This window comes from Danio rerio, chromosome 13, assembly GCF_049306965.1.
Source record: "Danio rerio strain Tuebingen ecotype United States chromosome 13, GRCz12tu, whole genome shotgun sequence".
NCBI lineage: Eukaryota > Metazoa > Chordata > Actinopteri > Cypriniformes > Danionidae > Danio > Danio rerio.
Window position 1 is genome coordinate 31,629,145 of NC_133188.1, and position 22,268 is coordinate 31,651,412.

Sequence of the window (22,268 nt, forward strand, 5' to 3'; positions counted from 1 at the left end):
TGGCCTCCCTGTAAAATATAATGATGACAGCAGACGTTGTCACCTATGCTAGATTAGTAAACGCATTTTCTGTTAAAATAATGAATTAATGCATTCAGTGTATAGCTGCACAATTAACCTTTAAAAGATCAACATCTCAATTCAAACACCCATGAAACCTAAATTATAAATGATCGTGATTTGCATATGTTTATTAAAAACCGTGGTAAACCTTAAAACCGGTTATCGTCCTATGCCTAATTAAGATTAAAATCATCTTTTAATTATGGTTGTAAACTTACACTGGTCTCACGGTTTGGTCCAGTTACGATTATCATCTCATCGATTCTGTTCAATTCGATATCTCAGTGCATTACGGTGCTTTCCATACCATTATATTTTTTCTTGACAAAATTTTTAAAATATTTATATTTATATATTATTTACAATTTTGTCCTTTAAAACAAGCAATTGAATAAGTGAACAGTTACTGTACCTTTAACTTGACCTGCTCAAAACATTTTTTAAATATTTCAAACGAAACACAAATACAATCACAATCACAGAAGGCAACATGAGCATTTATAGCAAATAAACAAATGTAAATATTATTCTACTTGCTTTTTGAGTGTTGTCGAGTGTGTTTTAACATCCCTATAATTGGTCATTGTGTTCAAACGCTCAACAGAAAGGGCTGCTTGGCTCTAAAAGTCTCAGCGCTGTTCACCGATGAGTGACGTAGACACTGAAGAATGCACCGTAACCGTCTATATGCACGTATTAAAGCGCACATTGCGCAGCTATCACAGCTGATGCATGATAGGAGCCAAGGAGAAAACTCACTCTACAGAAACACTCATGTCAGGAACCACAAGTATCGATTTAATACCGATAGAAGAGAGAAAATGATATGCTGTACTTCACTGTCAGTGAAAGACTGTTCAGCACACTTGCTTGCAGCGAATTGTGCTCAGTTGTCTGCTTTTTAAGGAGTGGGATTGTTTTAACTACTCGTCCTCGCCTCGTTCGAATAGTAATCTACAACGACATAGCACATATGCTATAAATGAGGTCAATATGCAAGAACTGGACTGGTTATGATCTATGAACTGATACAGAATTGTCCACATCTGCATCATGGTGCATCGAAGAAGCAATTCATTTTGACACCCCTACTTTTATTGCAACTTGACGTTCAAAACAAAGTTGTTCCAATAACATTTCCAACCAATAGGTAGGCCCACCCGGAATCAAATTTTTAGCCCATAATTAATTCTGTTTATTTACTTGAGTAAATGTGTGTAAATCTATATTCATTCAGATTTTTAAATTAATTTCAGTAATATTATTGACTAATGTGAAAATGTTCATCTGATTTATGTACAATGCAGTTTGTACAGTAATATTTTCTGTCTTTTACTAGATATATGATTTGACAAACTTGCTTTATTTACCAAATAAAGTGAATCTAATTGGATTTGGATTTTAAACATTAAATAAAAGTTAAAAAGATATTATTTTTTTTATTACATATATTAAGGTTTTAGTTATGATACTACCAAAATAAATCCGCAGAAATCCACAGATTTTTACTAAAATTCTCGGCAGAAATAGCAAAAAACGTCCGCAGATTCCGTGAGGCCCTACCAATAGGTGGTGACAACAAACAATCAAAACAAATACAACAAATAATTCTTCAAAAATGAACTATCTGGTAATAAAACAATTTTTTTATTAGAGAGTTATTAAATCATTAACTGATAATTGATCTAAAATAAATAAGATGTTTTGTAAAGTTATGTTAATTTTATACATTTGTCATTATCAGCAACAGCAGTGAATATCATTTTTATTTTGTTATATAGCTGGTTATTTCTTTTTTTATTGTCATCAAAGTTACAGGTTTCAAGTTATTTTTGTTAAAAACAAAAGTAATACTGTACTTTGTAATAAATGGAAAGTGAAATGTCTCCTCCCCTTTTTGCTGAAAAAAAAAAGTCAGATCCATATAAGAAAACAATGTGATCCGAATCGATCCAACCCCTACTTGAGAGAGAGTAGATTTTCACTTTAACACCATCTCAGAGTTTAAATTTATCATAACTGGCTGACTTCTACTCCATGAAAAATGAAACGGAATGGGCCCGGACACAAGTGTTCACCACCAAACACTCTAAAGCTCAAACAGCTCCGTCTCTGCAGTAACAGGCTCCACACTGACATCCGGAAGTGGCCCAATTTGATCCAGGCTTTAAGTGCAATGGAATCTGTCTGAAAAGCATTAAAACAGCGAAACAGCTGCTCTAACCAAAACCTCTCCAGCTGGTAGAGTCATCCAAAACAGCAGGCTAATATTTGGGCAAAATGAAGCACTGGAAGAGATGAGTATATATGCAACAAGGCCCCAAAATTGGTTGCAGCTTTATTAAATCATCCCTAAATGACTCTTTATCAGAAGTGATAGAATGAAACGGGCATATTAGACTAGAAATAAAAGAAGTTCTTATAAGAAGTCTGACTTCAAATAAGATCACATTCAGTACACTCACTCAATGTAATGTTGTTCCAAACTTGTATGACCTTCTTCAGCAGTACATAGAAAACATATATATGTTTAAGAACAGTGATAACTAAATAGTTTCGGTTCCTGTTGACTGCAGCTAATTTCTGTCCATCATATGGGAAGTGAAATTGTTTAGTAACCATCTTTTGTTTAAATATCTCTTTTCATCAGGTTAAGCAAATAACCGAATTAGCATTTTTGTAGTAAATGTACAAATCTCCAAAAAAAAAAATGTAAGTCAGTAGATCACTGCAAAATTCTGTCAAAACCATACATTTTTAAGGGTAAATTGATTTCTTCTGAACATTAAGAATTAAGATGCTTTAAACAGTATCTGAGGTTTCTGTCCTTCCTCTGACACAGCTCAAATGATTCAAAACATTTGTAAATATATAGGAATTTTAAGAATTAAGCAGTTATGGTTGAGCAGTTTATGTTCACTAATCAATTTTTATGTATAAATAAAAGGCTAAATTAACAGAGTTTATCATAAGAACTTGATCATCTTCAGAACACTTGGATGAAGCGGCTCAATTCATGTTTTTGATCTTTTTACCAACATTTTTAATCAGAGGTTTTGATTGAAAAGACTTTTATTGGATAGACATACAAGGCTCGACAATTAAGGACTGTCTGATGGCCCAGAGCCAGTGTGCGAGACACCCAGGAAAGTAGACAGGACTGTTACTGGTCCAACCGGGTCAGTGCTGCCTTGTCACTAAAGTTTAATTTGGCTGTGATTGTTTGTCAATTGCATGCAAATAGTGTGTTTTACACACTAAAATATATATTTTTAAATGCATGGGTAAAAAACAAAAACTTTTTTTCCCTTTGAAAACAATATATTCTATTTTTTGAAAGATTTATGATATTTTGGAACAGTAAATATGTCAGGTTTCGGTGAATAATAAAAATGTATCTTTTTTGAATGATTTCTTTACAATTTAAAATAGCATCTTTGGATATTTTTCTGCTGAAGATACTATTGTCCTAAAAAAACTACAAAAAATTATGAAGATAAAAAATTTTTACACATACCTTAGGAATGGCCATATATATGGCTATTTGAAGAGAGAGATCCGAGTACAGCGAGATGTCATTTCTTTTGATAAATGTGCGTTTCATGTCGAATGCGAAAGGGAAAGCATGCTGAACTATTAACGAGAGCGGTTTATCTTTTCGAAAAATTACCATCTGATAATTTTACCATATTTTAATCTACTATTTGTTTTAGGCCTATTGTTTTGTTCATTTCTGCACTAACAGCTCGAAAGAAAGATCAACGTTGATCTGCTTCATGATCAGACTGCAGTCATTTCGCTTCATCTGTTATTTCTCTCTATAATTTAAGACTATAATGCATAATGCACACATACATATGTGTGTGCGTGTTTTATTTTTTTATTTAGTTACATCACTATTTTTTCTATTATCAGTTGTATTTAAAAAAAAAAAAAAGTTATGCTGAATAAAAGTGTATGTATACAATTGTGTTTGGCTTTTGGCACATTATTTGGCTAAGATATAGCTATTAACTTCTATTTTTTTTGGTGGAGCCAGTAAAAATTTTGGCAGGGCAAGTAAAAATCTGAACCACTGGCCCGATCGGACCACACCTCATGCTTTCATTTGCCTATAATTACCGAAGTTATAATTCATACAAGAATGACATAATCTGTTCTCCAGTTATTGTATCGGTTAGCATGTTTTGACAGAGCCTGAGCAGGGCTGACTCCATCGTGTTTGTCAAAAGCTGAGAATTCAGCCCAAAGGAAAGGAAGCTGCTGCTGCTGCAGGCATTTCTAGAATGCAAACACACAGCTAGTGAGATAGTGATCATGCACATCATTCCTGACACACAGAGAAAAACACTTTTTGGGTTTAGGTAGCAATGGAAATCCTTTTGATGTGCAGGAAGAAACTCAAAAGGTATGGTCGAATATTGCCTTGAATAAAAAGTTACTACACTTAAAAACAAAGGTTTTTATTAAAAAAAATGCTTAACTGCATTGAAAATGAAAAAAACGTTTAATTTCATTTAACTGTAGTAATAACAGTAAATCAGTAATTACAAAACACACCAAAATACTTTTATTAAATATAAATGTATTAATTAAATAGCAAAAATGTGGCTAAATTATTGACATATCAATAAAAAAAGTATATGAATGGCTAATTAAAAGTTTGGGTCCATAAGGGTAATTCTTAAAATGAACTGTTTAAATGAATCACATTCAATGACAGGCCCAACATTTTTACTCAGTGGCTTTTCCAACATAAACTCCATCCTAATCACACCACAACATAACTTCTGTAAGCTATAAAGACCAAAATAAGCAAATTTGCTGACGCAGACTATCAGCAGTTCTTATCTCAGCTAGTGACATTGTGAAAAAGCACAGCACACAGGAGGAAGTAGCACAGCACATTTCCTGTCTGTCCTCGAGTCGTGTGCAGAGGAAGGATGAGAAAACCATCAAATACATACCTCTCTCAACACTCTCCAGCTGCCAGACACAATGCAAACCAATACAGCACACACACCCCTCTATTAGCACTTAAAGCAGGATAGAGACAGACACACACACACACACACACACACACACACACACACACACACACACACACACACATCAGAGTCTATGCTGTCTTGAGGCCTGTGGTTATAACTGGATCATTACTGGGACTGCACAGAGACATTCCCAGAATCTGTGCCCACAGACTTTCAGAAAAACCTCACAGGTGCTGTACACTCACTGCTCAGTGGATGATGGATCATGCCAAGATGATAGATCATTAACGTTATGTTAACAGCATAAAGAATCAGATGATCACTAATTGTGAGGTAGCAAAAATACGATACTGATCTAGACAGCTACTAATCACACCACCCACTACACCAGCCTAACCACAGCAGTCTGAGACAAATACTTGTCTTATCTCCGACATGCACTGAGCATTTTTAAATTTTAATGGTATTAAAATAAACTGAAATTTTTTCAGACCTAATTATATAATTATTTCTAATTCAGACAAAAAAACTGAAAACCTCGGCAGATATTCTGACTCTGATTATCTGTTGTCATTTTTCTGCTATTAGCATTTGTTTTCAGCTCTGGGTTCACCTTTGGGTCAATCCAGCCAATAGCAGAACAGCAACTACTGGGGAGGTGGGGATAAAAATAGCAAGGCACAATCTAATGGCCAAATTCAGATAAACAAGCAACTCATACAGCCTTCTAAAAGACGGCAAAAGACTATAATGCAAAACCACTGTCAGCCATACTCACCCCACAGCACTAATGTGGGCGACCTGTCAAAAAAATAAAGCCTTTTCTTATCACCAGACAACAGGCACATCACATGAGTCTGTATCTTTGACTCACTGCTGCCCCGATCTGCAAAGACTGATTTCAATAAGTGCAAATAAGAAAACAGAGGTATGCAAAACTAACTAAACACCAGGAGCATGAATGAATGACAAAGAGACCAACAGAAATCTTCACACAAAAGAAAATATGAGCTTAAACATAGGCTGGGTTCAGTTATCTGCATGTTGGTGGCAGCGGGCATAGTGGCATCAGGCAGTGAAAGAGCAGCAAAGCACAAAGTAAATAAAAGCCTCTGGGCACACTGTGCTCACCCATGTCTGACCGATCCCTACTATTCTGTCACATTTAATCACATCCCTCGCCTAGAACCAGCGGCTCCTGTGGTGCCACACTCGCCCAGTCCAGTGCACTCCATGTATTTCCATGCTTACTTTACTTGACAGTTCGCGGCAGTCTCTCAATACTACAGTCATGTGGGGTCAACGCTTCACCCATGGCACAATTGTAAGAGGAAAATGCTGCAGTGATTAAATGTCAAAAACAAAATAAATAAACATTGCTCCAGCCAGCCAGAACAGAAGAGCATATGGGATTGACTAGTTTAAAGGGGCAGATTGAATAAATAAATGTCCGATTCACACAGGGCGTGAGCGTCAACCAGAGATAGCAAAGGTACACACATCCTTTCCTAAAGTAGAAGTACAGATACTCGGGTTTAAAATGACCCTGGTAAAAGTTTAAGTACTGGTTAGACTTTTATACTCAAGTAAAAGTAAAGAAGAATAGCCTGAAAATGTACTTAAGTAAAAAGTACCCATTGCTACTGCATGTTTTAGTTTTACTAGGTATCCAACTATCAGGTTTCCCCCATAGTCCAAAGACATGCATTATGGGTGAATATGTAACTAAATTGGCCATAGTGTATATGTGTGTTAATATGAGAGTGTATGTGTGTTTCCCAGTACTGGGTTGTGGCGTAGAGTATGAGTGTGTGTGTGAATGTTTCCCAGAGATGGATTGCGGCTGGAAGGGCATCCGCTGCGTAACAAATGTGATGGATAAGTTGACGGTTCATTCCGCTGTGGCGACCCCGGATTAATAAAGGGACTAAGCTGACAAGAAAATGAATTAATTAATGAATTTTTGAACTGGAATGTGTCTCTCATTTACCTGTGATCCCATTGAGCAAAATGTGTCTTATTACAGTATAAACAGGACAGCATCATTTATCTGCGTAGTCATCCTTGCCTTTCTTATTGTAATCTTCATAAACTAGCCTGCGTACGGTGTGTGATAGCCTTGGTTAAAAAAGCCCCCACTGCAGCATGCAGGCATGCAATGACGAAAATAGATTGACCGCATCAAAAAGGCGTTCAAATTGCACAATGAAAAAAAAATAATACAGATCGCGATGCCAAACACATGAAAACGAAAGTAACGAGAACGACTTAATAATGTAGGGAGTAGAAAGTACAGATATTTGTGTAAAATGTAAAAGAGTAAAAATAAAAAGTAATAAATATAAATAAAAAATAAATAGTGGAGTAAAGTACTACTAAAATTGCATAGTATAGTATAGTATAGTATAGTATAGTATAGTATTAAAGTATTTGTACTTCGTTACTTCCCATCTCTGGCATAAATGCTTGTTGGAGGGCGTGTCTGAAGCTTGGTACTGACACAATTGTCAAAGCAGCATCAGCCAATGAAATTAGACCACAATTGGCTGCTAAACTAGGGTATTTGCATTAGGCAGGGCTCGATATTGCAACCATTTTGGTCACATTTGCGCCCGAAATTTAATCTATGCGACCTCATAATATATTTGGAGGCATTTGTGCGACTGCATATAATGGTTGTAGTGCGACCTGTTTAGATTTTTTTTCTAAAGACGTGCTGATTTAGTCTTCCCTGCCGCTATAAAGATTTATATTAGCTGTCAATCACTCAAGGCTTGCTATTGTCAGCTGACAGGGAGCTTTAGTGACTGCGGGAAATGCAAACGGCAGAAGAGTGAAAGTACACAGATTTGCAAACCCAACCCAAAGTTACAAATAATGGCGCAGATGACAGCGAACATGACATGTTGTTTTTTGAAATACAATAAATCCCTTAATGTACAATTTGCAGTGGTGCTCATTTATTTTTGGTGGGTGCTCCTAAATTTTTTCACCGGTGCTACTAAGTAAAAAAGTTAACTTCGAGTTAACTTTAACCCTGTTAGGGTTGGGTTGATTCGTTAACAATTCACCACCGCCTATGACGACGATGCCATCATCCATTGCGATGTTGCACATTAGACATTGTATGAGGCCAAATTGGTCGACATTGCACAACCCTAATTTGCATAAAGCACTCTTTGCTAACACTTCCGCTGGTGCTTGAAAAGTTGACAAATGCCCAACAAATCTGAAGCGGCGTCAACAGATTCAGTTCAGCAGCACTTGACAGTCACCCATTTAAAGTGAATCAAGCATAAAAGGCAGTTAAATATCTGTCACTATTTAATCCTACTCATAAAAACAGGATGAAAATTGCCCAAAGTGCCATTTGTGTCAAAATATCTTTTGTTTTAAAGAACAAAGTGATAAACATTTGCACATCCCTAATACAATCTTTTGAATATTACTTTCATATAGGGTGTTGTGCAGCTGATTGTGAACGTAAATGGTCAAGTAAAAGATCAAGTAGGACTAAGGGAATAATCGAAGACAAATTTTGTCTGTAAAGCTGCTTCTAGAAAACCTTACTATTTACTAGACAGTCGCAGTGCACAATCGATTTGAAATTGGAAATCGATTAAATTGCACAATAATGGAATCAAGATAACCATTCTACGATGACAGCAGTTTGTGTCGCTTCTTGTGTTGCTGCATGCAAAAATACCACATATAACCTTTTTACTCCTGACTTTATAAATTAGTCGAGTGTTTGATATAAATCCTTCTGTTAGACGATTACGTAGTTATATAATTAGTAGTCACGCTAATTCAATGAAAGCATTTAAATGTTTATAATGCAACACAATGGGAATTTCCAGGGTTTCCAGGATGTGAATGGATTGGTAAATATCATCTATCAATCACTCTTCAGGTGACGGGGAGCTACAGCCGTGAAAATGTAAAGGTCTGGATACGAGAGAATGAAAATAACACTGACAGATTTAGTTTAAGAAACCACCTAAGGTTACAAATAATGGCACATCTTATTAGTGATCATGTGCTGAATGTTAATCCACCATTTACACTTTTCAAAGAGTGGATAAAAGTCTTCCAGTGAGTTAAAGAATTTAAAAAAAATACTAGAGTCATTCAGTGTAAAGCCAATGGGACTGAGTTTTCAGTTAACAGTGTTTGCCACATCTACACATTTTATTTAAGCATGAGATGTTCTAACGTTATTTAATCATTCTTTTAATCATCATGATGCTGTCGGTCGTGCGACTATCACCGCGTTCACCGTTGCAAAAGAGCATGCATTTACTGAGATTAAACTAATATTACAACTCATGAAAAGACCATCATTGCTATTAAAATGACGTATGCGAGGTTTTTGTCAATATCATCTGTGCAATATCAGAAACCACCTGTGAGAGCAGCAAAGTTATTATCGTTAACTCAGTTGATCTCAGTCATGTCAAATCGTTTGGCAGTGCCGGTGAGCGCAAGCAGATAGATTTTTTTGTTTGTTAGTTTTGATTAGTGTTGCTTTCAAATGCAATTAAATTTAGGGTGCACCTAAATTTGTGCGCCTAAGTTAGGAGCACCGGTGCTACCAAGAACAAAGGTCAGTTTCGAGCCCTGTACAAAAATTTGACTCTTTCTCCGCAAGTCATCAACAATTACAATATTTTTCCAGCTGATCTGCGACACATTATCATAATCTTTGCATATTTGGTATCATATGGTTTTCTTGGGCTGCCTTCAAACAACATCTGCTTTGACCTGCAATTACTCTAGTCTAGGTCATAGGTCTCAAACTCAATTCCTGGAGGGCCGCAGCTCTGCACAGTTTTCAACTCAATCCTATTCAAACACAGCTGATCCAACTAATCAAGGTGTTCAAGACTACTAGACACTACTAGATCAGCTGTGTTTGATTAGGATTGGAGCAAAACTGCAGAGCTGCGGCCTTCCTGGAATTGGGTTTAAGACCTATAATCTAGATAGTTATTCTTATTGTTATATCAAAAAGCATTCGTAGTTGAGGCAAAACAATTAAAGGGGTGGTCCACTATACAAAATCATATTTTAAACTTTATTTGATGTGTAATGTAGCTTGGTGAACATAAACAACATCTCTGAATGTAAAAAGCTCAAAGTTCAATGCAAAGGGAGACCTAGGTTTTTACAAAGTTAGCTTAGCAAAGCCTACATGAACAAATTTTGGGGATTACAATAAATACTTCCGGCCCTTGTGAGATCACAAAAGTTCTTTTACCGCGCACACACACTGTGCAGCTAAGGGCCGTGGCCAGAGGCGTTGTAACATTATAGCAGAGATAGAGCTAAAATGCATCCAAACACTGCTGTTTCCACAGAGCTTTGTCTGTTTCTGTATTTGGGCTTCCAAAGGACACGACACAAAGACTGAAGTGCTTACAGTTCAACATTAATTATGTTCCAGAGAACTATAAAATACATAGCAAGCATGATTTGAAAAAACAGCTTCCAGTATCACTCCCAGTTCAGTGCTGGATTTGGTTAAAATCTCCTCAAAGCAGAAGCTGTGAACTACAACCTGTAAGTGTTTTTATTTGTTAAAATTGATCATGACATGTTCCGTGTCTAGCGTTAACGGTATGCTGTAGCAACGATGTAAACAATAGAAATGCTGTTTTGCACCGCAAATGATTTAGCTACAAATTCATATTTATCAGTCAAATTGCTATAAACACCCACACACACACACTTCACCAGCACGTGCAGCGTCTCTCTATGTGTGTGCGCAATTTTGCATTTATGCTCTTTAGGCAGCTTTTCCATGCGTTTTACATCTCAGATAATGAAGTCGCAAAAGATATGTGGATGATTCACATTACTTACACCTGCATATTCCGCATATATGTTGAAGAAGTCGTGTAATGTGTTGAGTTAAAAAAATTACAGGACAGCTTACCTAACTCGTGTAGTAGCAGAAAAATAAATCAAGGCTCACACAGGTCACATCCCACATCTTGTGCTTTATTCTTCTGTCAAGATATTTTACAGAAAATAACTTAATTCGAACATCAGAGAAAAAGAAAGTCCCACGCACATGCGCTTGTTACAGAAAGTTCACACATTCACACAAAGACACAGACAAAGACGATGTCTCTTAAAGGAGCCACACCCCATTTTCACCCATTACAGACACTTGTCAGATTTTATTTTAGTGTGCTTGTACGGGCGTGACGTGGAGCCGATCCGCGAATCGCAGCACATTATGACGATGACCAATCAGAGTGACTTGAGGGCCGGCCTTTCAGAGGAACTAGGAAATATTTCAGTCGTTTTCATGTTAGCGGAGTAGCTGTATATAATCAAAGTGAGATATATAAAAAAAAATAATAATAATGTGATTTCCTTCAAGTGAAACATAAGCACACATTGCTTTGCATCTTATAAACACAACCAAGCCTTAAAACATTCTGGACCACCACTTTAACATAACCTATGCTCTTATCTAATGCCTCGTTTCCACTACCTGGTACAGTAATGTACAGTTCGGGTCGGTACGGGTCACCTTTATCAGGCTTGCGTTTCCACCATAAAGGGTACCTTTTTGTTGGGCATGGTGTATGAAAAAGTTTAAGTCGACGTCATGCTCGCTCGAATAAATGTCTACAGTAAAGCTGTACGGGTCGTTCACATATCATAATGAGCAGCACTTCTCATAAAACAGATGCTTTACACACATAAATACTTGTGTATAAATGTTTATTACTAACTTTTCTATGCACATGAGTTGATTATAACTGCAGTTCAAAGACAGTGCGAAATAGGCTACTGTAACGTCTAGGGGTGTCACGATTTCGACGAAATTTATGCTCAATTTCAATTATCGAATCAAAAAATAGAATCGTCGATGCTGCCACGCCCCCATGTCACGTCAGCTTGGCTTGCCAAGAGGAAAAAAACAGGCTTGTTGAAGTGCTTGTTAAACTGCAGAAGCAGGAGACCCGTCGACAGAACTTAAACCCTCTCCTCTTTCAATGAAGTCGCCGGTGTGTAAGCATTTTGGATTTCCAGTGAGTTATGTTGACAACGTTCGTGTTGTTGACAAAAAAAGCACAGTTCTGCAAGCTCTGCTATGTACGCATTACGTACGGTTCGTCCGATAGACAACACCGGCATCGCGTTCCTCCGTCCGCCCCCGTTGCAAATCTGCTCGCGAAAAGTACACACTCTCAGCCCTCCTTCCTCATTACCTCTGAAAATGCACATCACGTGACCACACAGACACAGACGCATACACAGCCATGTGCTCCAGACAGCAGGTCCAGGCAGTCAGAGGACTGCTTCAATCTTTCACTCACTTGTACTTAGTCATTTTAGCGAACACTTTAGATACTGTTGGCTGGTTGCTGTTGGTTGTGCCTCTTTTTTACCGACGCCATTATAACGACACAGATCACTGCCTATTCACGAGTCCCACAGAAAAAGTGATTGACAGGTGGTAATTATGTGTGTAACTTGCCTTTATTCATTTACTGTATGATTTGTTTATGGGTAAATGCAGGTCAGGTAGTTTAAACGGTAGGCTACAAATAATTAATTGGTCATTAATTAATTAATTATTCATAATCGAAAATCGAATCGAATCGTGCCTTCAGAATCAAAAATGTAATCGAATCGAGAATTTGGAGGATTGTGACACCCTTAGTAACGTCTGTAATTGTATAAAATAAATACATAAATGCAATATATATGAACACATACAGCCCCTTACAGTCTCCGATATATTATTCATTACAGAAAAATTACAAACAGCAAACATTTAGTACTTGAGTTCAAAAACTCGAGCAATACAGCCCACAGTCAGCACAAACCTCTCATCTGTGTGTAATCTTCACCAGCACATGTAAGCTCTGTCAGAGAGTAATTTTGTCATTCCCAGTTCATAATAGTCCAAAATACGAAGATAAACATGGCAGTTTGTTCATGATTCAGGTTGCTAAAACAATTTTGCTCCTGTGTTTTGACGACTTCTCTTTTTTCCGCGTTTCACTCTCGCTTCACTTTCGCGATTGTCCTTTTTTTCCTGAATGGATCAGATGACGGAGACACTTTTAGAGGGGCTCGTAAAACAACCACTGGACACGGAAGATTTTTCTTCTTGGCTTTGTGTCTGTTCACAGAGACGACAGCAAGTTTCAGGGCCGGAGTGGGACTCTTTTTCAGCCCTGGAGTTTCAAGCCTCAGACCGGCCCACCTCAGTTCAAGACGGACTATATTAAAATAAGGTCATTTCCAATTCAGTTTCTAATACTCTATCACGTCTTTTTTTGAGAAAACAGCTGCTTTAGAACTTTAAATGTTCAACAACCCTAACAGTATTATATGTCTTGACAATAAAAATGAAAAAAAAAATTATAATAATAACATACTCAGTCGAGGATCAAACCCGGGTCGGCAGCATCATAATTTAACGTGCTAACCACTGGACCACAACAGTTGTATATAGAGAAGTGACTCATTATTAACCATTAACCTGCAGGCTGGTTACATATGAAAAGAGTAGAGCTGCGGTAAAATAATGAATAAAAAGACTGTGGTCAAGTAAATAAATTAATTAATTTAAAAAGTGTGACTGCTGAGAGCAACAGATTCTGGAGCTAGGGACACCGGCCCTCGCGGCCAAAAAACGGACCGGCCCACCAGGAATTCTCCCGGTCCTCCCGATTAGCCAATCCGGGCCTGGCAAGTTTTGTTTGAGCTCGGGTCATCCATGGCTGGTTATTATGCATATAGTATTTCCATGTAATGTCTCGGCTTTGTATTAAAAAACATGGTGGTTCCTTTGTTTACGTTCTGTCTAACTCCACGAGCTTGTGACGTATCTCTGTAACCAATCAGCATTCAGCTGCATGTGTAGCTCCACCTTTTGGTACTCTTTCTCTTATTTGGGACCCTTTCGAAAGGGTGCCGAAAAAGGGGTACAGTACGGTTTGGTTCGGTACGCTTTTGAAAGTGGAAACGGCCATAAAAGCGTACCAAACCAAACCGAACCGCACTGTACCACTCAGAGGAAACGGGCCAAAAAAAATACACATTTTTTTAAAAATCCTGTTAGAAAAAAGGGGATTCAAAGCATTTTGGAATGAATATTTTGAAAATCTATGAGAAATTAAGCTATGCTAAATGTACTGATGTAGTCAGAATTATAAGCCTTTCTTAATTTTAAGCCCCCTTGTATATTTTCCCCAATTTATCTTTAACAGATGAAAAAAAAACTGTTCAACACATTTCTAAACATAATAGTAATTTCTAAAAATAAAAGTAATTTCTAATAACTGATTTACTTTATCGTTGTATATAATATTTTACTTGTTATTTTTCAAGATGCTAGCATTCAGCTAAAATTATAATTTAAACACTAAAGGTTAATTAGGCAAGTTAGAGTAATTAGGATCAGGAGTTGATTTTACTCATTAGCAGTTAATTTGGTGTTGCATAGACTGCATCACGCCCCTCAATAAAAAAAAACCAATAGCCTGAAGGTAATGTTAAACAAATAACAAAGCAGTCACTTAAAGTGCATGGGGGTCACTGGATACCTAAAAATGCCAGGTAAACATTTACCAGCACACATGACTACTGATTTGATATGGCTAATATACGAGTTATGTTACTGTATTATACCACTGTCTTCTTCACAAAGCAATGTCTAAAGTCATTATAATCTTTTTTTAATGCAGACATTTACTATGATGCTGAGCTTACCCAGGACACATCACTCATCCCTGACACCAACCCACAATCGGATTCCTCATAACTCATTGCAATTAATAGCTCTAAAACCGATTTGGAATCCATAAATTACCTTCTTTTATACACTGTGACTAAAACTGATTACCGCTATTTCTGCGGATGAAAACCGTTGCCTAGCAACACAGAATGTGAACAAAGATAACATAAATAACGCAAAGATGACAGCATAAAAATAAAGGTATTATATGGGTCAATTTGACAAGATGCCACTTATAGTTGAAGTCAAAATTATAAGCCCACCTGAATCCCCCCTCCCCCAATTTATGTTTAACAGAGGGAAGATTTTTTTCCAACACATTTCTAAACATAATAGTTTTAATAACTCATTTCTAACAACAAATTTATTTTATCTTTGCCATGATGACAGTAAATAATATTTGAGATATTTTTCAAGACACTTCTATACAGCTTAAAGTGAAATTTAAAGGCTTAACTAATTAGGTTAAAGGCAAGTTAGGATAATTAGGCAAGTTATTGTATAACGATGGTTTGTTGTAGAATGTCGAAAAAATAATGCTTTAAAGGGGCTAATAATTTTGACCCTAAAATGTTTTTTAAAAAATTAAAAACTGCTTTTATTCTTTTATTAAAACAAATAAGTCTTTCCCCAGAAGAAAAAATATTATCACACATACTGTGAAAATTTCCTTGCTCTGTTAAACATCATTTGGGAAATATTTAAAAAAGAAAAACATATTCTAATATTCTGACTTCAATTGTATATGTATAAATGCGACATTTTTAATCTGGGTTTATCCAAGCAAATTACAATAGGGGATGTAAATAACACAGTTTTTGTAAAAGTCAATAGATACGTTTACATGGACATCAATAATCCAATTATTTGCCTTAATCTGAATAAGACAATAATATGATTAAGGTGTTTACATGAGTTCCTTTTTGAAAGTTCCTTTCATGAACCCATTTTACATGTTATAGCACATAATTCAATTAACATCATTGCGTCACCACATTATCCACGTTTTATCTGGAGTTTCATGTAATTTCGAGTGTTTCATTTTTAAGTTGTCAACTTTAACTACAGTTTGGCACTTTCACTTTAATTTAGAAACATTTCATGCATGCCCCCCTGACAAACGAGATATTGGATGAGTATGAACTGTTGGAAGAGTGTTGTTTGAACGGAACTTGCTACCACATGCTGTATGGGAAAAAAAAACTCCCATATGTAGGTGTCTGTGGTCCTTTACTCACTCGGTAGGTGCAGAGAATAGTCGGCGTACTCCACATGTCTTAATCTGATTTCTGTTTAGTTCAATTATATGACCTTAATCAGATTAATCAAAATCCTCGTTTACATGATAGACCTTAATCATAGTATTGTCTTAATTGTATAAAAATTTGATTATTGGTGTTTATGTAAACAAGGAAACAAGGAAACTTTTTAATTTTTAAGAAAATCAGCCATGGGTAAACTTCACCCAGTGGTGATTCTAGTGTATGTTTATTCATTGTTAAATGTATCTAAAAACAAATGTAAAAAAAGACTAAACACTTACAAGGAATTATTACTGATGCATTATGCAAAACAAGACTAAGAAAGTGTATTAGACAGATCATTAAAAATGAAACCGGTTTGATTTTCTTCTTAAGCCGCCTCGAGATGTGTCAAAACTTCTTGGAACAAAACTTCCAAGTGTTTTTTGTCCAAACAAAAGAAATCAATTGTTCTTGTTCCACAGAAGACAAAAAGTAATGTTTGAAACAACTAAAGGAAAAATATAATAAATTTAATTTCTCAGTAAACTATGTCAGATGTCACGTTGACTTTAACATTCTTTCAAGGCTGTCATTCATAAAGCAACGATGCTGCAAAACTCCACCTATCAGCCACTGCATTATGTAAGATAAAGAAAGAGAGGCAGAAAGAGGCCAGGCGATACGAGTAGTGAGGTGTGGCTGCACTTAAGACACCGGAGAGCTCCGAGTGAATCAAACTGCTCTGGTTAAAACGAAAGCTGAGAGGAGAGCTTGAGGAGCTGCTGGCCTGCAACAATGCCATAGAGATGAGGACTGACTCCTGCTGAAATATCCTCACATGCGTCTAGAGGATAGCAGACTTTCATGGCGAGACAGAATGAGGATTATAAAAGATTTTAAAAGACAAACTAAACAAAAGACCTGAGCTTGTGACTGTTTATGAGCTTTAATTAGAATCTGCTGGTAAGAATGTATAGCAAATTACGCAATGTCTTTGTCACCTTTAAAGCACACACACATACAAACATGCAGAGAGAGAGAGAGAGAAAAAGACAGACATACTAATGCAACCAAGAGGAAATGAGAACGCATTATGTTGTTCTCAATTTTCAGTTCCAGCAGCACACAAGACCAATAGGCATGGGCCAGTGTAATTTTCTGACAGTATGATAACCTTGGATAAAACTATTACAGCTTCACAGTATTGTGATCACTGCTCTGAAATATGCTCTTTTTAAATGTCTCGGTAAAAAAATACAAACTTTTTCCCTGCTAAACCCTTTACATTTTATTTTAACATTTAAAATAATTTAAACAATAAACATGTCAGGCTTAATAATGATTATAAGTCTTTGACTGTCTTGTTGTCTACATTAGTTTCAAAAACACAGATTTCTTTACAACTTGAAAAGGCATTTTCGGATAGCTTTCTTTTTTGAAAATAAAAGTAGGTCACTGCACTGTTCATGTCTATAGCATGCTTGTATATTTGTTTTAAGGGATTTGTTTCTATAATGTTTTCTGAATCATGGACTGACAAGTAGCTTTTGATGTAAAGAGTTATTTTCTGCTGGAGATACTGTTGCCCTAAAAAATAAATGTTGAGTTTTCTGTGACAACTTAATTGTTTTAATTTCAAGCCACTTAAATTGGTCAAAAACGCATAATTTAACTTAATTTCTTTATGTTGTCCCAACACAAATCGATTGTGTGGAACCCACGATTTTTACCCCTGATTTCAGATACATTTTCGTCAATCCAATATCAAGTGGATGACGCTAAAGACAAGTGTAAATGGAGTTTATTTTTTTAAGCTTGTCTACATTTACCACTTCCATAGTTAGGTAAAACACATTTGATCAAACTGCTTTCATAGCATATGTTCATATATTTGAAGTGTTCAACCTGCCATAATAGACCTCCAGAGTAGGTGGTCTGTTGACCTAACATGTGATGATCATTACAGCATGTGTGTGGTGAGAAAGTGCAAAGCAAGGTTTCCCTTTTTCACAGAGATGTACAAAAACAGACTAATCATATTGCCTTTTACATCCTTTTTATTGACTTTCTTAAACGCTTGCTACAATTACACAGCATGGATTCGTTCATTCAGTAGTACTTCCAGCAAAACTGATATAGCCTGCCCTAGAGCATGACAATTTAAGAGGAAAGGGTGTTGTTGGCCAAATAATTACAAAAACAAATGGTCACAAGAAGCATCAGTGGAAACTGGGCCTCTGTGACAAAGGTTATACTTGAACTTTACACTGCTCTGACTTAAGCTAAATAATGACACTACTGTTTTAGAGCTGCTAAATGGAGGTCACATGACTTTAACAATGACATTAAAGTCATGATGAAGAGGACGTAGCAACTAATAATTTCTTACTTATAGTCATGTATGTTTGAGTGTAATGGATTATCAAAAAGAAAAAGGGTAAAGCAAGACTTAGTCATTTTTCAAAGTTATAAATTTGTTTTTGATTGGATTTTCCAAATTTTGGCCACCATTATGGGTCAAGTGTGAAGTCAAGCATAGTAATATCACTAAATTTTGATCTTGTGGAGAAATTATTTCGGTACCCATGCAGAAAACAGCTCATAAAACATACAGAACACTTCTTGAAAAAAAATTATTTCCTATCTTTCAAGATTAATGTTTCTGTTCTGTGAGGTTTAGAAATACAGTGCATCATTACATTTATGGTTATTCCTCATTAAAACATAGACCACAGTGTGTGTGTCTGTGTGTGTGTGTGTGTGTGTGTGTGTGTGTATACCAGCTAATGTATTTTTTTTACAATGCTACTTTTTATCTATCATATGCATTTTTAAAATAGCTTATTTACCATTTTAAGCTGACTTTAATACCTAATCACGTTGGTCATCTTCATACTTTCAATTTTGCTAATTTTGAAATAAAATAGCAACCTAAATTTCAAGCACCAAGAAATTATGATAACTTTGTGCATTAAGTGAACATCATTAAACTAAGTTACATATAGACCAATCACTTACATATTTGCCTATAAATAATAAAAAAATTAATTAATATTATTGGTGATGCACCTTTCCTACACTCATGGAGCTACAACAGTATAAAACAACAATTATGAAACCACATTACAACATAATAGCATTGATCACAACAATGATACCTCCATAATAGCTTCACTAAGAATATGTGTTTAAGTAGCCATTACAGTTACAGTGGAATGGTAAAATAATATTGGTAGAACCGGGAAATAAAACTGATTTTACCCACTAAGTGTATCACTTCAGAGCTGCAGTCCCTATGCACACATAACTGAGGATCATGCACTACTAGAATGAACCATTATAAAACAGATGGGAAACAAAGCACAGTGACACGATATGTATCGCCATCATCAAAGCAGGTACACGTATATAGGTAAATCTCTCAAACACAACATCAGACTCAATGAAACGTAGGGTGACAGTATCAGACCTGCTGATCAGTTCAACGCCGCACTGGTTTTCCATTCATGCATTAGTAATGATTTTGGTCAAGGACACATGGCTGAATAGTAATTCGCCTCATATCAAAGTCCAACGAGCTGTCAACATAACCGGGGTCTAAGTAGCCTTCAATTCAGATGCCATCAAACAAGCTGTCAAAACAGGGAGCTCCGCAGATTTAGAGAGAGCCACGGCTTTCCTCTCCCGGTGACTCAGACAGAACCGTGAACCATGACAAACCTGAACAACCTGAGTGTGTAACTTAACGACACTACAGGTGAACCAGACCAAAAACCAAAAAGAGGTTTTAACAGCAGCAGGAGTGGTTTTATATCACCTCACCTTTGGCTTCGCAGTCGGCGCAGTATTTGTTATCATCCTCTCTCAGCATTTTGGACAGAATGGCCTGATGCTGCTCGTTCAGTTTCTGAGCCTTTTCCCTCTCCGATCGCGTCGTCATCTCGACCCGTTTTCTGTCAGCGTCTCTGGATTAAAATGACCGATCTCTGCCCCCGATTGACTCTGTTCAGTTGTATCGTTATAAATGGAAGACCATCCCTTGTGAAATGAAACTATGATGGGCACACGGCAACGGAGCGACGGCTGGGTAGAGACAGATCGGCGGAATATGGCCGATTGGAGGAACTGACCGGAAGCGGAAACGGAGAAGAGGAAGGTACAGTGAGCGGATTAAAAAAAGATTTTAAATACTTCAACTGGAGAACAGGGAGAACAATTATCCAAAGTTAAGTGGTATAATATGTTTTTAGAATTTTAAAAGTCAAACCAATGCTCTGTGAAACCCAAATGTTGACGCTATTGTGACTTTTGCGTCATTGCTGACGTATGTGCGCGTCGGAAGGGATGATAGCCGGTTTGACGTAAAATATGAAATATGATACATCAGAGCTTTCAAGTGTCGAAGAATGATGCCATTTGTCAAAAGATTTTCAATCATTCATTTTCTTTCGGCTTAGTATGGGTCGTCACAGCGGAATGAACCGCCTGTCAGAAGATTCTAAACCTGGTAAATAAATCTGTTTGGTATGTAAAAGCGTTTAGCATAGCAATTGCTAAAAACAAACTTTTGATATTTTGATAATAGAAATATTCATATAAAAACAATGTATCAAATAATACGTAAATACAGTAAGTACAACTAAAGTGTCAGAAATATGGCATTGCTATATTTTAATACAGTTTTAATAAAGTACAATCTGACAAGACTTCTAATGTGGTACACATCAAAATCCCTATTGTAAGGAGAATACAATTATATTTTTATGCTGGTTATGTTATATATTTAACTATCACTGTTTGTCCAGCTTTGCTGTCTAAACGGAGTTATTATAGCAAAGCCAAATGACTGATTAATGCTGATCTGACTATCTCTCACAGCTTGTTGTTTTGGCCTGATAATAGGTTTAACCTCCCTCTGTCTGCTTATGACTGATATTGTGGTGACAATCTATTTGATGCATGCAAAAACCTTTGCAGCAATAACATTGTATTTTTATGCAATAGAATGAACTACATGATATCAACACAAACACACACACACACACACACACACACACACACACTTTACACAAAATAGTAAATGACCAACATGTCTGAACAAGTTTATTTCTTAAACATTTCAGGCACTCAAGACACTCACGTTTCCTCCTTTCAAATAGATAAGAATTAAATTTTCTTACTGTCCATTAGAAACCAAATAGAATCATTCAAGTAATTCAAACTACTTTACACAAAATTAATCACACTACAAAGTAGGCCCATACAATCAGAAGAGACATAGGCTATGCCATTTCTGGTACAGATATTGTGTACATTATAATTTATTGCATTCAAATAATTAAAATGTTTAAATAAATAGATTTAGATATCATTAAGCGGCCGAAACTAAAAGTCAATGCAACGGCCTTTTCTTTCCCAGTCACCATATCGTGTAGGTTCGGGGCCCCTGGGGCCACCCTTCTCCTTAGTTTCTGGATTTACATCATCTGGAAATCCTGTTAAAAAGAAAATAAGCACGACTTAATTGTATTAATGTTAAATATATGGCATTTAACTCGTAAAAAGTCCAACAGGCAAATCAGATTTTTGTAAACATGTGTAAATCGTTTTTCCCTTGTATAGTTTATTGTTGTGATGCAATTGTAATAAAAAGGATAACAGAAACACTTATTTCTTACTTTCAAGCACATCTTTTGATTTGGATTCAGTTTCTTCCATGTCAAAGCGCCCTTGTGGCGTTTTGGCTTTCTTTAAAGGCTCTTTATCTTTGGTCACCCCTCCGGACGCATATCCTGCTGGCCTGAGACCTGCTGCAAGGGAGAACGACATACCACACCAGATTTCAGCAAACTGACAAGCAGTTCATTAAACTCGGTTCTTCGTAATAATTATGGGTGGTTTAGAAAACTATAATAAATTAAGAATATTAAATACTACGTAGTAACTTACAATCAATTTATGCTTGCTTACGAAAGCTTTGCAATATTAAAAGTTTATTCACGATCAACGTTTTGTTTGCACTCACCAGTATTTATAGTCGACTCTAAAAACACTCGCCTGCTAGCAAAACCTCTCGCTGCAGTACAGCACACACGTAAAAGAGACATTTTGTGGACTTTCCGCTTGTCGCAGAAGAAAAATTACACAACTGAAGAATGTTTTGTCGACTGAAAATGACGCAGAGTGCGTCATCATTTAGGG

General features: G+C 36.4%; 2 protein-coding genes and 1 long non-coding RNA gene across 6 annotated transcripts in view; all 3 read right to left on the reverse strand.

The window, feature by feature from the left end:
• The window catches only part of smap1 (small ArfGAP 1), a 254,410-nt gene extending 234,225 nt beyond the window's left edge, over nucleotides 1–20,185 (reverse strand). For 3 of the 4 annotated variants that reach the window (XM_021480670.2, XM_021480669.2, XM_021480668.2), the window contains exon 1: nucleotides 19,890–20,185. In XM_021480670.2, coding sequence (XP_021336345.1) covers nucleotides 19,890–20,007 — 118 coding nt within the window. In that variant the 5' untranslated portion in view covers nucleotides 20,008–20,185. 4 annotated transcript variants of the gene reach the window in all.
• Nucleotides 8,023–12,798, reverse strand: LOC141377196 (uncharacterized). The gene is made up of 3 exons (XR_012389336.1): nucleotides 11,269–12,798; nucleotides 10,029–10,840; nucleotides 8,023–9,877 (listed from the first exon to the last, which is right to left on the reverse strand). It is a non-coding gene; the product is annotated as an uncharacterized lncRNA (long non-coding RNA).
• Nucleotides 20,186–21,142: 957 nt separating the features above from the next.
• sdhaf4 (succinate dehydrogenase complex assembly factor 4) lies at nucleotides 21,143–22,202 on the reverse strand. Its single transcript, NM_001030184.1, is given in 3 exon segments — nucleotides 21,143–21,562; nucleotides 21,746–21,877; nucleotides 22,093–22,202. Coding segments are annotated over 3 exon segments (324 nt in total). The 5' UTR covers nucleotides 22,175–22,202; the 3' UTR covers nucleotides 21,143–21,452.
• Nucleotides 22,203–22,268: the final 66 nt, after the last annotated feature.